Source organism: Chiroxiphia lanceolata, chromosome 5 (assembly GCF_009829145.1).
Source record: "Chiroxiphia lanceolata isolate bChiLan1 chromosome 5, bChiLan1.pri, whole genome shotgun sequence".
In the NCBI taxonomy this organism is placed as follows: Eukaryota; Metazoa; Chordata; class Aves; order Passeriformes; family Pipridae; genus Chiroxiphia; species Chiroxiphia lanceolata.
The window spans coordinates 45905301-45918876 of NC_045641.1; the positions used below are offsets into that span (position 1 = coordinate 45905301).

At 40.0% G+C, this 13576-nt stretch overlaps 1 protein-coding gene across 3 annotated transcripts; it reads right to left on the reverse strand.

Annotated features, from left to right (window-relative positions):
* Positions 1-678: 678 nt before the first annotated feature.
* Positions 679-13271, reverse strand: NDUFA12 (NADH:ubiquinone oxidoreductase subunit A12). Of its 3 annotated transcripts, XM_032687248.1 has the most exons (5): positions 12189-12206; positions 10801-10868; positions 9051-9133; positions 7970-8057; positions 679-946 (listed from the first exon to the last, which is right to left on the reverse strand). In XM_032687248.1, the coding sequence occupies exons 1-5, from the start codon at positions 12189-12191 to the stop codon at positions 766-768; spliced, it is 423 nt and encodes a 140-aa protein (XP_032543139.1). In that variant the 5' UTR covers positions 12192-12206; the 3' UTR covers positions 679-765. The 3 variants fall into 3 exon arrangements, with proteins under 3 accessions (XP_032543139.1, XP_032543137.1, XP_032543138.1); XM_032687246.1 differs by lacking the exons at positions 10801-10868; positions 12189-12206 and adding an exon at positions 13140-13271; XM_032687247.1 differs by lacking the exon at positions 12189-12206 and having other exon boundaries at positions 10801-10895.
* Between the last annotated feature and the right edge of the window lie 305 nt (positions 13272-13576).

Consider the following 13576-nt stretch of genomic DNA (forward strand, 5'->3'; position numbering starts at 1 on the left):
ATTTTTGAGACTAGGTTCTGATACATTTTACTTCTCTACCTCCTAAAAAGGTGCATTTTCAAACTCCAAAAGACCTTTAAAATCTTGTCACAAGAGGACAAACAGCTCATCCCAAAGCCTTATGAGAATACCTTGTAATAAGTCTCAGCAACACAGAAGCAACAAAAGAGATTTTTGTGACAGAGGGCCCTCTGCTTATGACTGAGCTCTCTTAGGGGGTGGAGATGTCATTTATTAATGTAGTCTTACAAGCTTTATATTGTGTATCATACCATACTGGAATACAGCAATGCTTTTTGCACACTCATGAACATACTCATGCACATTTTATGAGTAAAAACTATAATCCTTGATTAACCTTATTATTCTAACTTATAAAAATTTAGAGAGATGGCCTCCTAAAATAGTATATGAGGAGTGCATTATTTGCCATGCAGAGACTGTAACAGGATAACATCAAAACACCAGAAAGCTGTATTTCAAATGTGAGGAGTGACTGTCACAGGAATGGTTATCATGCTAAGAAGAGTCTGAGAGCTGCTTATGTGAAGATAGGACGCTGATGATACGAGAAAAAGCCCAGTATGTTCATGAGATTAAGACCTGTCATGTGTTCTGTCCTCTTCCCAATGTTTTCTCACTTGTTCTCCCCTCCAATTCAATAAGCTAAACTACAGCTGTTATAGGAGGCTTTTATTCTGAACAAACCATCAGTGAAGATACAATTTATACTGAAAGCCAAAGCAAGTCACATTTCTGTTGCTGTTATTTGCTGGCTGTTTTAGGGGGGATCCACTCTTGGATCTTCTTGCGAGTAGTAGAGTAAGGCACGTACTGCCCAGGAGTGCCACTCAGGTTGAATTTATGGTTCTCCCAGATAAATTTACGAGCAACTGGTGGATGAGTAGTCGGAGGGTCATCTGTCATTGAGTGGAGCCAGCGATGCCTTAAGAGGAAAAAGACACATTGTTATTACAGAACTTTACATGATCTCCAACAAGCCTATCTCCTGACTCCCAAGGGTTCTCCTCTGAAGAGACACTAAGTATTTCTTTTGAGAGAGGAGAAAAATAATCCGGTGTGGCTTTGAATGAGACTACAGGATACTGATTTAAAGTAGTTACAGGAACCTAACTGATAAAAAACAGTTCTGCCTCCATGCAATTGGAAGCACACCTGAGTTCAAATTTCCTGTTTGTTTGTATGCTGAGTATTTAGGCAGAGTACATTGTTACGTGTTTGTATGGCTTTAACCAGGCAGCCAGGTCAAGGCAGGCCCTATGAATGACAAAATCACGATGCAAGTACACCTAAAACAAGCACGTAAATGTTTACTGACTGCACAATAAAATGATTAATACCAATCAGCAATAGGGTAATTACCAAGTGATTACAGTGATTAGCCTTTACCTATGAACTAAATGTCAATCCTTCTCTGTGCAAGCAACATTAATCATCAAGCAAAGCATTTTCCCTAACAATTTACTTAAACACTACAGCAGGGACCAACTGAATTGATATCCCATTTCTATTTCAGTGCCTGAAGCAACTTTCATATCTGAATTATATTTTAATTATCTGCTAGTTCACATGTACTTCATACTATATGCATAGTTATGACAAAAGTTATGACTTTTTTGCAAGCTCATGTATTTTTTTACTGAGGTAGAATTAAAAAGACTTCTGCTAATCAGCTTTTGCAAAGACTTGACCTAAAAATATGAAGTCTTCCAGTTGTATTAAAAAGCCTGAAAAAACACATCTTCAGCCTTTAGCAACAAATCCAGTACATTTCATTAATACAGTAGAACAAAACCACAGTGGAAGTGGTGAGAAATAGACTGACAGGTATATTCTAAATCTGAAGAGCTCTACAGAAGGTTGATAATCTTTTCAAGTAGCTTCCAGCCATGAATTTAAAAAAAAAAAAAAAACACCACAACTTCAGCTATAACTTTAGTACAAAAAAAAATAAAATTCACTTGAAAAAAGTGTTGACTGGGGTAGATTTAATTTTCTTCACAGTGGCTACTATGGGGCTGTGATTTGGATTTGTGCTGAACACAGGGTTGATAACATAGAGATGTTTTTGTTATTGCTGAGTAGGGCTTACACAGAGCCAAGGTCTTTTCTGTTTTTCGTACCGCCCCGCTGGCAAAGAGATCGGGGGTGCACGGGAGGCTGCGAGGAGACACAGCCAGGACAGGTGACCCAAACTGACCAAAGGGATATTCCAGACCATATGACATCATGCTCAGTATATCAATCTGGGGGAAGAAGGAGGAAGGAGGGGACATTTGGACTGATGACATTCATCTTCCCAAGTCACTGTTACGCGTGATGGGGTCCTGCTCTCCCGGAGATGGCTGAACACCTGCCTGCCCATTGGAAGCAGGGAGTTAATTCCTTGCTTTGCTTTGCTTGCATGTGCAGGTTTTGCTTTTCCTATTAAACTGCCTTTATCTCAACCCACGAGTTTCCTGGCTTTTATGTTTCCTGTTCTTGTCCCGATGCTGCTCATGGGGGAGTGGGGAAGTGGCTGTGTGGGGCTTGGCTGTTGGCTGGGGTTACACCACGACACATACAGAGGCAACTTAAACTCACACACCTGCACCTAGTGATGCTTCTAGTAACAGTGGATAGGGATCCTGCACACAAATTCCTCTTTACACATCTGTCACCATGCCTCACCATCCTCATCCTCCTCCAAGAGCCATGCACACCAACTGAACAAACAGAAAACTGTCAGAAGAAATGCAGTTACATTGCAGCCTGAAATACAGGCTGGAGCAGGTGGAGCACAATTACTGTATTAATGCTCAGCTGAAATCAACCAGATTCCAAGCTTGCATGATGTCTGGCACTTCTGTTACTACACGTGTACTTAATATCATACACTCATTCCTTTAAACATGAGAAAGGTTTTACAGTATCATTTAAGAGAGTAGCTTTATCTGTCATTTAAACTATTGTTTGGCAGCTTTTCTAAGACTAAATCCATAAAGTCTTTTAAAATACAGTATTCAGGGGTAATTAATATATTTACTTTCAGGATTTTCTGAATTTCTGTAACACAAAATGAAATCAGTCTCAAATTTAAGTAAGTGGCAAAACTGATCCTTAAATTGCATTTTCTCACTGAAAAGTAGCAATAAAATTGCTCACTGACAAGACATGTCAGTACAGGTATTGAAATGCATACAGAGATTTCAAAAGTTTGTTTATAACTTAATCCACTATGAATTATATTTAAGAGTTTCAGGGTTAAACCAGGTCATAACAGATTCCCTTTAGAAGCCCAATATGTGACTTACAAGAGCATTTTGGTTTGCAGAGCCTGCTCTGTCAAATAAAAGCTCCCACTCTCCACTTAAAATCTTGAAAACTTTATTTTAGGGAGACTTTCCCCTTGACAACCTTCCTCAAAGAATCTTTTGAAGCCTTGATGTCTCATAGACTACTCCCAGATGCTCAAGAAAAGCTTTTCATGCACTAGATTGAATAGTATGAATAAAGACATTTGACATCCCGCAGATGGCCAGATTTCTATACAAACTCTGCCTATAAATCCAGGCACGGAAAAATAGGCTTCAAAAGCAATTAATGACTTCAAACCTACAAAGCAGAAAACTTACACAGAGCAAAAAAAATCAGGAGGGTAGCAGAAGCTCTGAAGAGGCTGAAGCAGCTTCCTGAATCAGAGAGCAGTCACTACCAAGCAGAGTGAGGCCAGGAAAGCCTCTGGATTTTTCCTTGAGTGAAGGGATGAAAGACACCTCAAAGTATCTTCAAATGCTCTCAAGACTATGTAAAATTTTCTCCCAAGTCTTAACAAATGTTTAAAAGCAAGCTGATTTCAATCTGAAGCTACAAGGGATCGGAGCCAATTATATGATGTACAAGCTGTCAAACAAGAACTGCTGCTACACAAACTCAGTAGCTACTACCATATGTGCATCTGCAAGGTTCAGGCACAGACTACGTAAGTTGAGGATGTTTGCCAACTCATTAACATCCACTTTCTTCAACAAGTTCACCATGTTGCAATGAGACAAGAGAAATGAAGATGTGCATTAGGGTCAAAGTGCAGAGAAGAATAGGGAGAGAATGAAAAAGGGACAAAAAATGTGTTTGTTTACACATGGAAGATAACTTTAATTTCTCATATAAGCTACTACAAGTTATTGTATAGCAATGAGATGGCATTTACCTGAAAACACCAAACTATCATTTAATCTAGTTGAAAAACCCACAAATTTATTATGAAGCTACAGGAAGGATGGAAATTTTACTCCCCTTCCTTTTCTGCAATCTTTTTGTTCTGCTTCCCTTGAAGGCAGACTTGAAAAGCAGCATTTTTACAGGAAAATCACACATTTCCTTACATTTCCTAGTGTGTTGGCACTTCAAGTCTGAGGTGCTACATTCCTCTCTCTTTCAGCTGTCAGATCAACTAACAAAGAGGATGCAGATTATTAAACTGAAGGTAAACTTGAAATATTTCATTATATGAAGTCAGTACTGCTGATGGTCCTCCCAAAGATGTCAGATTTGCACCACAAGGAAATAAACACTGAAGTACAGGACAGCTACTACAAATACAAAGGACAGTGCTGGCAAAATGAAGTGTCCCTACAAAACAGAAAAACTATTTTCAAATTACAATTCTTCTTTCCCCACAGGATGATCTTGAAAGAACAATTCATTTTTAACTAGTATGTACATTTTAACCAGCTGTCAATTTGTTTTTGCTAAGTATCTGGCCAAAACATAAACCAAAGTACATTTAGCCAGAAATACACTGAACAAATAGTTTAAACACACAGCCCAATGATTAGAGTGATTCTGCAATGAAAACACCTATGAAAGTACTAAACAGAGTCCATACAGGCATTGGTATAAATGGATTTAAGCTCTATGGTTTATATGTTCACAGAGTGCACATGATCAATGTGTTCAAAAATGGAAGCACTGAGTTCCTGCAAACAGCATACTCTGACCAGCAGGAGACAAAACAAGTATTTTGGTTTTTCTGTCTAAAAGTGTAAAAGGGAAAAAAAATGTGCCCAATATCTTGTAAAGCATCACAGTAAGTGAATACTAAGCATTCCTCAGGCAAGTGTTGAAGGCATTTTTAAAAAAATCTAATTAACTTGTCTCCAGTGAAGTAGATACCAACATTTGGATTTTGAAGACAAGAAAGGAAAACCCAGAGTAACAAAGAGGTTAAATAACACAACTAAATCAGAATAAACCACAAACCTACATATTCTAGTGTGGCAACAGTTTAGAAAAGTAACAGTCTTGATTCCCTGCATAGTAGACATATGTCAAAACAATACTTTGATTTCCTTCAGACTGTAATTTCAGTATATCCGCTGTCAGGAGACATTACATCAATTATTTCAGAACACTGAAAATATTCACTAGTTCCTAAAAACAGTACAACAATATGTTATTACATATAAGATTTTTTCTTGCTGCTTTTTTCTTTTCTTTAGTATCTGACAGCAGGTAAAGGGTAGCATTGTTTTTTCCAGTTGTTTTCAAAACTTTTCAACCTACCAAAATGGTTTTTTCTAGTTCATCATGCATGAGGTTCACCTGATTGTATCTGAACAATCATTCATATTCCACAATCCAGAAGGCACACAACTGACTGCAAAATTATACTTTAGAATGCAGTGTATTCTGTGTAAGGGTGTAATCAGTAAGATAACCAGCAGTGTAATCCTAAATACAGTAGCATTTTTATAAGAGAACTACAAAATCATTACAAACTAGTTAGCTTTATTATTTAAAAAAGAAAAACCTGAAAATTCTAGGTTAGCCTTGGTCTTAAACTTTGATTTTGTTCAAAGTGTCATCTTTAGGAGCGACAGTTGCAAAATATTTTCTGAAAGTAACATCAGCATAAACACTGTAGTAAAACCTGCTTCCACCTGCAGTGGGTACAACAACACACCCACAAAATGATCCACTGAGCTGAATCAACTACATCCTGGAGTAAAAAAAAAAAAAAAAATACTTAGAATAAGTATTCAGACCACACCCAGGTGTTACAGCAGTACTTTATACACTTCCAAGTCAACCCAAGGATGAAAAACATGTATCATATTATTATACTATATATTAATTAATCCCCTTGTTAACAGAAGCAATTACACACAGTCTAATTTATTTCCAACAAATTTCTGGGTCCAAAATAACCATTCAGGTTTTGTGCAAAAACCTGTACAGCTGCACAACCCTACTGTTACATTGACAGCAGCTTGTACAATATAGTGTCTCAATTCAGAAGCTTATGTCATGTTAAAAATTTAAGACAGTATAGCATCAGATAAAAATAATAATAACAAAAAAACCTAAAAGACACCGTTTATTCCCTATCAAAATACTTCTATTTTTAAAGATGGATCTAAGCAGTATGGAAATACACATCAGTGATTTAGATGTGTCACAAAGCTAGGATTCCTACACAAGTATAAACACATGTTGTTACAAGACATACAAATTTATCAGCAATAAGAAAAAAACCATAACAAAACAAATCCACAAACCTGAATGGTACTGCACAACTAAGTTTCCTGACAAAAATACCTTAGAACACAGGATTGTTTACCCTTTCATGCCTCATTGCACTCACCAGTCTTGAAAAATAATAAAAGGTTTACTGCCCCTTCTAGGGCAATTTCTTCCACATTGATAGGAAACCAAGGCTTTCTACCTCATTAATTTCTATGAAATAAATAAGCTACTTAACCCTTGAAAGATCCCTTTGATACTCAGGAAGAAACCCTTTGTTGAGGTTTGTAAAGAGGCAACGAACATTGCATAAGCACAAGCAAAGGAAAAAAAATCAAACAAAACAAACCCCTTGCCTTAAAATAAGGAACATCTTGAAAGCCAGCACAGTCTAACAGTGAAAGGATAAAAACTAGAACCAAAGAACAGTTATTATGCAAATAAGGCACGAACATCTTGGAGATTCTAATGTCACTTCTAAAAAACAATGCCATTCAGCTCTTACCAAATCAGACAGAAAAAAGCATTAAACACATTAATCATAATTATAAGGCTGGGAGAGTTTGAAACAAAACTGACTACCTAGAGAATCTACCCACACACTTCTTAAGTGTTCTAGTGAGAGCCACAGTTTAGGAGTTCATATAATCAATCTCAGCCTTGGCACAGAACATGTATCACAGGAGTAATAAAACCCAGTGTTTAAACACTAATGCTTAGACTACCCAAACACCTCTTCCTTCATATCACCTTTTGCTGCTTTGGGGCTGCAGTGCTATTGCTGTTCCTCGAGAACCGCAGAGATTGTTTTTACTAGCATACACTGTTACTTTATGTGGTGTGACTTATCTAGGAAGACAAAAAAAGTATTAACAGCTGGGTGGCCAGAGACCACCTGGAACTCAAGATTGTACAGAATTATTACTGAGATGCATGAACAGAAAATAAAACCTTAATAAAAATTATAGTTAAGTAGCAGTCAACATACAGAGCATCCTGGCCCTTTACTGCTGATTATCATATCAATGTATATAAATTGAAATAATTGTGCTGTTAATGGCTGTGGATTAAGGAATGTTGCTCCATCATTGCCTTATGTTCTTTAGGTTCTTGCCTAGAACAGAAAATAATTTATTTTTTTTACTTCTGTTGGCTCAAGGCTTTGCCAAACCATTAACAGGGAATCACAACTAATAAGGAAAATTGGAAAACCCGCTCAATCTGGCTGGCAAAATGCTTTTCTCGTTCCAAAAAGCAGTGAGTGCATCTACCAGGACAGTAAGCAATACAACAGTATGAACTAACGAGTCTGAAATCTTCTGGTCATATATAGAATAGCTGTGACCTGAAAACTTTTTTTTTTAAATTTCTGCTTTGTAATACAAGAAAATATAGAGGCAATTACAATTGGTGTCTGTCCAAATAATTAAGCCAAGTGGTTTACCATTCAGGGGGCACCATACTTCCATCAACTTCCCAAAACGTGTTTTTGCCATTCATTTCTTCAGTATATACGACCCATCTGTGTCGACCTTAAATACACAACCAGAAATATTGTATTAGCCCAAAAACAAAAATTATTTTCATATAAAGGAGAGAACTCTTGAAAACCAAGGAAAAACATTTTGAGTAATAGTATCTGCCATTATTGGCACTTACTTTATTCTACAGTCAGCACAGCTTTTATTTTTCCAAGTCTTCTGTATTTCCACTGTTACTGTATTTTTATACAGCTGAATGTAATCCTCTCACAAGTAGGCAAATATTAGCTATTGTATAAGAAATGAGAAATAGGAACTCACAAAATTTTCAGGCAGAGAAACAGGTTTGGGGATTTTTTCTCCATTATGAGAAGTCTTTTCCAAAAGGACATTGTCTTTGATAACCTAAGATTAAACTAAATTTCAGCTATATAGAACTACCAAGCAATGTTAACCAGCAAGTGCTTTTCCTGGTTACCCTACAAGGTAACCTACAGTCAGCAGGTAGCTTGGACTAACCAGAGTGTCAACTGCTTATGTGTTACCTGCATTGCTTTAGGTGCTACCTTTTTAAGTACTCTAAAAACATTATTTAAAATCCAGTTACTTAAGGTGATCGGAAATTTAGGCTAATCTGTGTTTCTCTGCCCTGAAGTGATGATACAAGTAAGTACAGCTGTGCAGCAGTTTTAAAGGCAGTTCTCTTTCTTCCCCCACCTGTTATGCTATCAGCTTTTAGGTCAAGGACCAAATTCAGCTCTCAATCACATTATCATATGGCTACCTATATGGAGAGCATCTGACTGGCTTCTGTTTAACCTATATTTATTGCTTCAGATTGACTGTGTTTGCAAATGAACTGAGGGACGCAATAGAGAAATAGAAGATGTCAAAGCATTTCTGTGAGTCCATTGTCTAAAGACCCACACAAGTTAAGTGCAAGGAAGTCAGGCAGGCAACAAGTTCTATTTCATTAGCAGAAACCACACAAGCTCTGTAAAAGCTGAACAGTCTGTTGGGAGGTGTTCACATTAGCACACATACCAAAGAAGTTTCTTGTGTCTTCATAGTATTTGTTTCCGTATTTGTCAGTTCCTATCAGATTACCAGTCTTCAAATCATTGACCCTGTGAATTATCAAAACAACGGTTTCAATTGATGTCGTCTCAGAATGAAGTGACGGAGGTTTCCTAGGGGCTGGTAAAAATCTGTAATGACAACTCCTAAACACATTTAGGTAAAGATATTAAAAAAAATATTCAAGCTTAAGGATTGCAAAACATAATCACCAATTCCTGCAGCTAATGTGCACCCCACTGACAGGATGATAAAAGTCATACAAAAAGGCTTTTGGGGACTATTATTTATTTAAAAGCTCTCTATAGTGGAAGATAAAGCAACTCTGCAATATAACAATTTAACACCCACAAAACCTTAAATACTGTGGGAGTCCCAGAGTCACATGGGACTTTAATTCACTTAGTTGAAGACCTTATCATCCTTCTCAACTATTCATAGCTACCATTTCAGCCTGAATTGCCACAGAAGGTGGTCAGCACAGAAGAAGCTTAAGAGATGTCACACGTCTGTGTGGGCGCTAACCTCCAAGACAGCAATAGTAATATTTTAAGCTATTGTAGCCGCTTGCCAAGGAAATACCCTAAACCCTAAGGTACAATTGTTACTTTCTAACTTTTGTATAACTGTGAAAGATGCAAGCATTTACCCGCCACTCTGTGAGACTTACACTGACCCAGATAAGCTGTGTACCAGTTTCAACTCTTTATACAAAACATGTTTTAACATTACTGTACATATCAATAATTAAACTGAATCTATGATTCATATTCTAATGATAAAACCTTAAAATTACTAAAGTGCTCTTCTCCCCCAGATCTGCATCTTTGCTTTTCTTTTTACTGACGTTCATCTCAGGCAGAATTACATAAGGAAAAGCTTACTTGCAAAAGTTTTAGTTTTTTGTAGTATTATATACATTCTCAAATCAGTCCCAAGGGAGAGAAGGGATGTGCACATGCATACTTACATAGTTGGGAATTTAGCTATTGTCTTCTCTCCCAGGGTGTGTGAAAACAACAATCATTTCACCAAGTACTCATTTTAAACCTTTGTGGTCCCAGGTAGAAAGACTCTCTGACACATCTCTCCTCTGTCAAAGAAACACTCAGATACCTCTGGCTCAGCTATACCGGCCCAAGTTCCCAGTTTCAGAAAAAGAAGAGCCATTTCACTGCTGCTTTCCCTTTCTTCTTCCCTTCCATTTCTTGTAAGGGTTCTTGTGCCCTTGTCCTGACTTCATGCCCTGAATATTGATATCAGACACTAGGAGGTATGTATAGCTTCCAGAGGACATTTTCCAGCCACTTTCACTGAGACTTGAATAAGGACAATGTTTCCAGCCACATAGACTCTTAATAATTTGACTTCTACTGCACATAAACTTGTTGCAGCCACCTCAGTGGAAAACATGTAGGAGAAAAGCAGGGAAATTCAGAGGACAAGTCTCCTGACTGCGGGAAATTTCTGAGTTCAAGAAATAATTATTTCTTAAACATATCAATTGTTGCAAGAAAGAACACCTTGATTATTCTTCCTTTAAACACCAAGTCTATTCCTTGAGCTGGGACAGATGACTTAATGGTTTGAAAGGTGAACAGGAGGCAGCAGCTATGTTTGAGGTTAGTGCAGTTATGAGGATCAGGTGTGATTCTCCACCTAGCAGTAAGGTCAATCTTCTGCGTGAAAAAAAGGAGAGCACTGCCCCCAGTCTTACCTGCTCTCTTTTTCTGTATGGTAGAAAGGTGTTGACACAGCCTGCAATCTTTGACTCACAAAAGATCCCTGACAAGACATTCATTAAGATGTGCTTAGGAAGAGGCACTCTGATGAAACCCAAGACTCAAACTCTTCTACCCTTTCATTTCCCCAGCTCAATTTCTTCTTGAAAACTGCCAATGTCATAGTTATAGCCTGAGAAGGAAAACAAACTGGAGAAAACAACTTGGGTGGAGGGGAGCAGGTTTGTGACAGAAAACAGTAATTACAATAGCATAAAATACTAGCCAGGGAAATCATGTATTGTCATACTGCTTAACAGCTTGAAATTTCCCTCTATGAAGTTGTGCATGAGGGAGGTCTATCTGAGCTGCTTTTTACAGTAGAGACAGAGAAGCCAGAAGCTGCCTGTCCTCACAGCTAGTAGGAATGCAAAGTTGAGACCTCACAGAAGTGAAGCTAACTTCAGAAAGCATACAATATCATGCCATAAAACAAAGGAGAAAATAATTTAAAATGTATAATAATTATAAGGGGGGCAATATATTGCTCAACTGAAAGAATACAGAGCTGGTTGGAGGTTACCAGGCAAGTTTCACAAAGAATGTTGATAGTAGCCTTATTTAACACTGTACAGGGTTCCTGACCAAAACAAAACCAAAACAAAAATTCCTCCTCCAGAAAGCACAGGGGTCTGACAGATTATGATATTACCTTATTGAGGAATATATTATACAGGAAATTCTGTACTGTATCACTTCAGGACTGTAGTGATACCACCAGAACGAAATTCAATGGTATGAAGGTCTAGCACAAGGTGATGCACCTGGAGACTAGTAAGATCTGAAGCACTGTGTGCCTCGCTGCAAGAGAAACACCTGGATGTCACAAGGCAATAGGGAGCTGTTAATTAAGTGACATGCGAGGGAAAAAAAAGACAAGTTGATCCTTGAATGCACAGGTGAACTGAGCCGTCTTCAGTGAACAAAACAATTACTAAAGCTATATATGACAATAATGATGAGGCCTGATCAGCAACTGTGCAAAATGTTATGTTTAACCACTCAAAACAGATCAATTTAAACTACAAGAAATAACAGAGAAAGGGCCATTATGACATGTGAGGAAAAAAAAACAGTCTTCAAGAAGACTCAGAAAGTTTGGTTTGTTTGTTCAAACATAAGAAAGCCCTTGGTATATAGCAGGGAACTTCATATTTGCAAAGCACCTCTACCGCCTACTCCTGACTTCCCGCTATTGATTAAAAAAAGGCTTTTTGGCACTTAGTCAGGCCTACAACATTCACTGTAAACATTCTATTTTTTTTCCAGGACCAGCTACAAAGACAATACAGGTTACTGACATGAGTGAATTTGGATCACATACCATTTACACTTCCACCTTATATTTCATCGAGGACCTGAATGAAAAAAGAGTGCCTTAGTAAACCTGCAGCTACTCCTATTTGGGAGCAGCTTCAAGCATGCTGTCACAAGGAAGAGATGAGATGTCAGTGGGGAAAAATGACAGAAGAAAGTTTAAGGTGGACAAGTGCAAGGTTCTGTACTTGGGGATGAAGGCACACAGCCACGTTATTCCATTGAATGGAAACAAAGGCTGCAACTAATTTTGCACGAAGTACCACTGGGGCCAGGGGGTATCCAATGCTGAGCACAGGTCAGTGCTGACAACCCAGTGACAAAGAGGCAGATGTGACGTGCGGTTTGGTGTTAAAGAATTAGATCCGGTCAGGCACATGAAGTAATTCCCTGATCTACACCGAGGGGGTTCAGCAGATGCACGGCTTTCAGGCTTGCACAGTTCAAGTAAGTCACTGCCAACTTGAGGCGACTCAGAGCAAAGGGCGCGATGGCGCACGGAGAAGCGCTGGGGGCAGCTACAGCAGAGACACGGCTGTGGCAGCGGGACTAAGGCCTGCGGCTGGACACCAGGAAAACCTGCCTGGGCAATACTGACAGCTCAGCGCCGAGGAACCTTCCAAGCTGCCTAAAGAAGAGAAAACAACGCAGGAGCCCTGCCCCGGCACGGCTCTAAGCACAGCACCGCTGCCGGCCGGACATACGTCCCCCAGCGGGGCGGAGCGGGGCGGAGCGGAGCGGGCTCCTGCCGAGGCCTGCCCGGCACCGCACACCGTGAGGGAGCGCCCGCCGCCCTCCGCCCCGGCGGCGCGCGGAGCAGTGGCCGCCCCGTGCCGCGTCCCCACCCCCGCCAGCCCCGCTTCCCGCGGGGCAGCGCCCGCCCCCCGCCAAGGTGACCCCGCGGGGCGGAGAGCGGGGAGCAGGGAGGCCGTGCCGCCTGCGCCGGGCCCCGCGGTACCTGAGCAGCTGCAGGATGGCGCCGCGAACGCCGCCGTGGCCGCCGATGTGCTTCAGGGCCCGCTTCAGCACCTGCACGTACTCCGCCATCTTCGGGCGGGGCCGCCGCTGTGCCCGCCCGGGGCCGCCCCGGGACCGCCCCCCCGGCCCGGGCGGTGCCACCGCCCCCGGCTTGTGCGAACACAGCAGCCGGCGGTGCGAGCGTGCTGCGGGCCGCTGTTGAGGTCGCTGAAGGGTATTTTCTGATGAGGACACTGCGATTTGGCTCCCAGTCTGCATAATCTATAAAAAGAACATCTGCCTACGGCTCACACGTGAAGGTCAGCAAGATACAAAGAACTTCAGGACAGGGGGAAGAAAACCCCTTTTTAATAGAAATGTCTACTGACAATTTCTTATTTCACATATGTCACAAGATCTGTGATGAGAAAAGAGTTG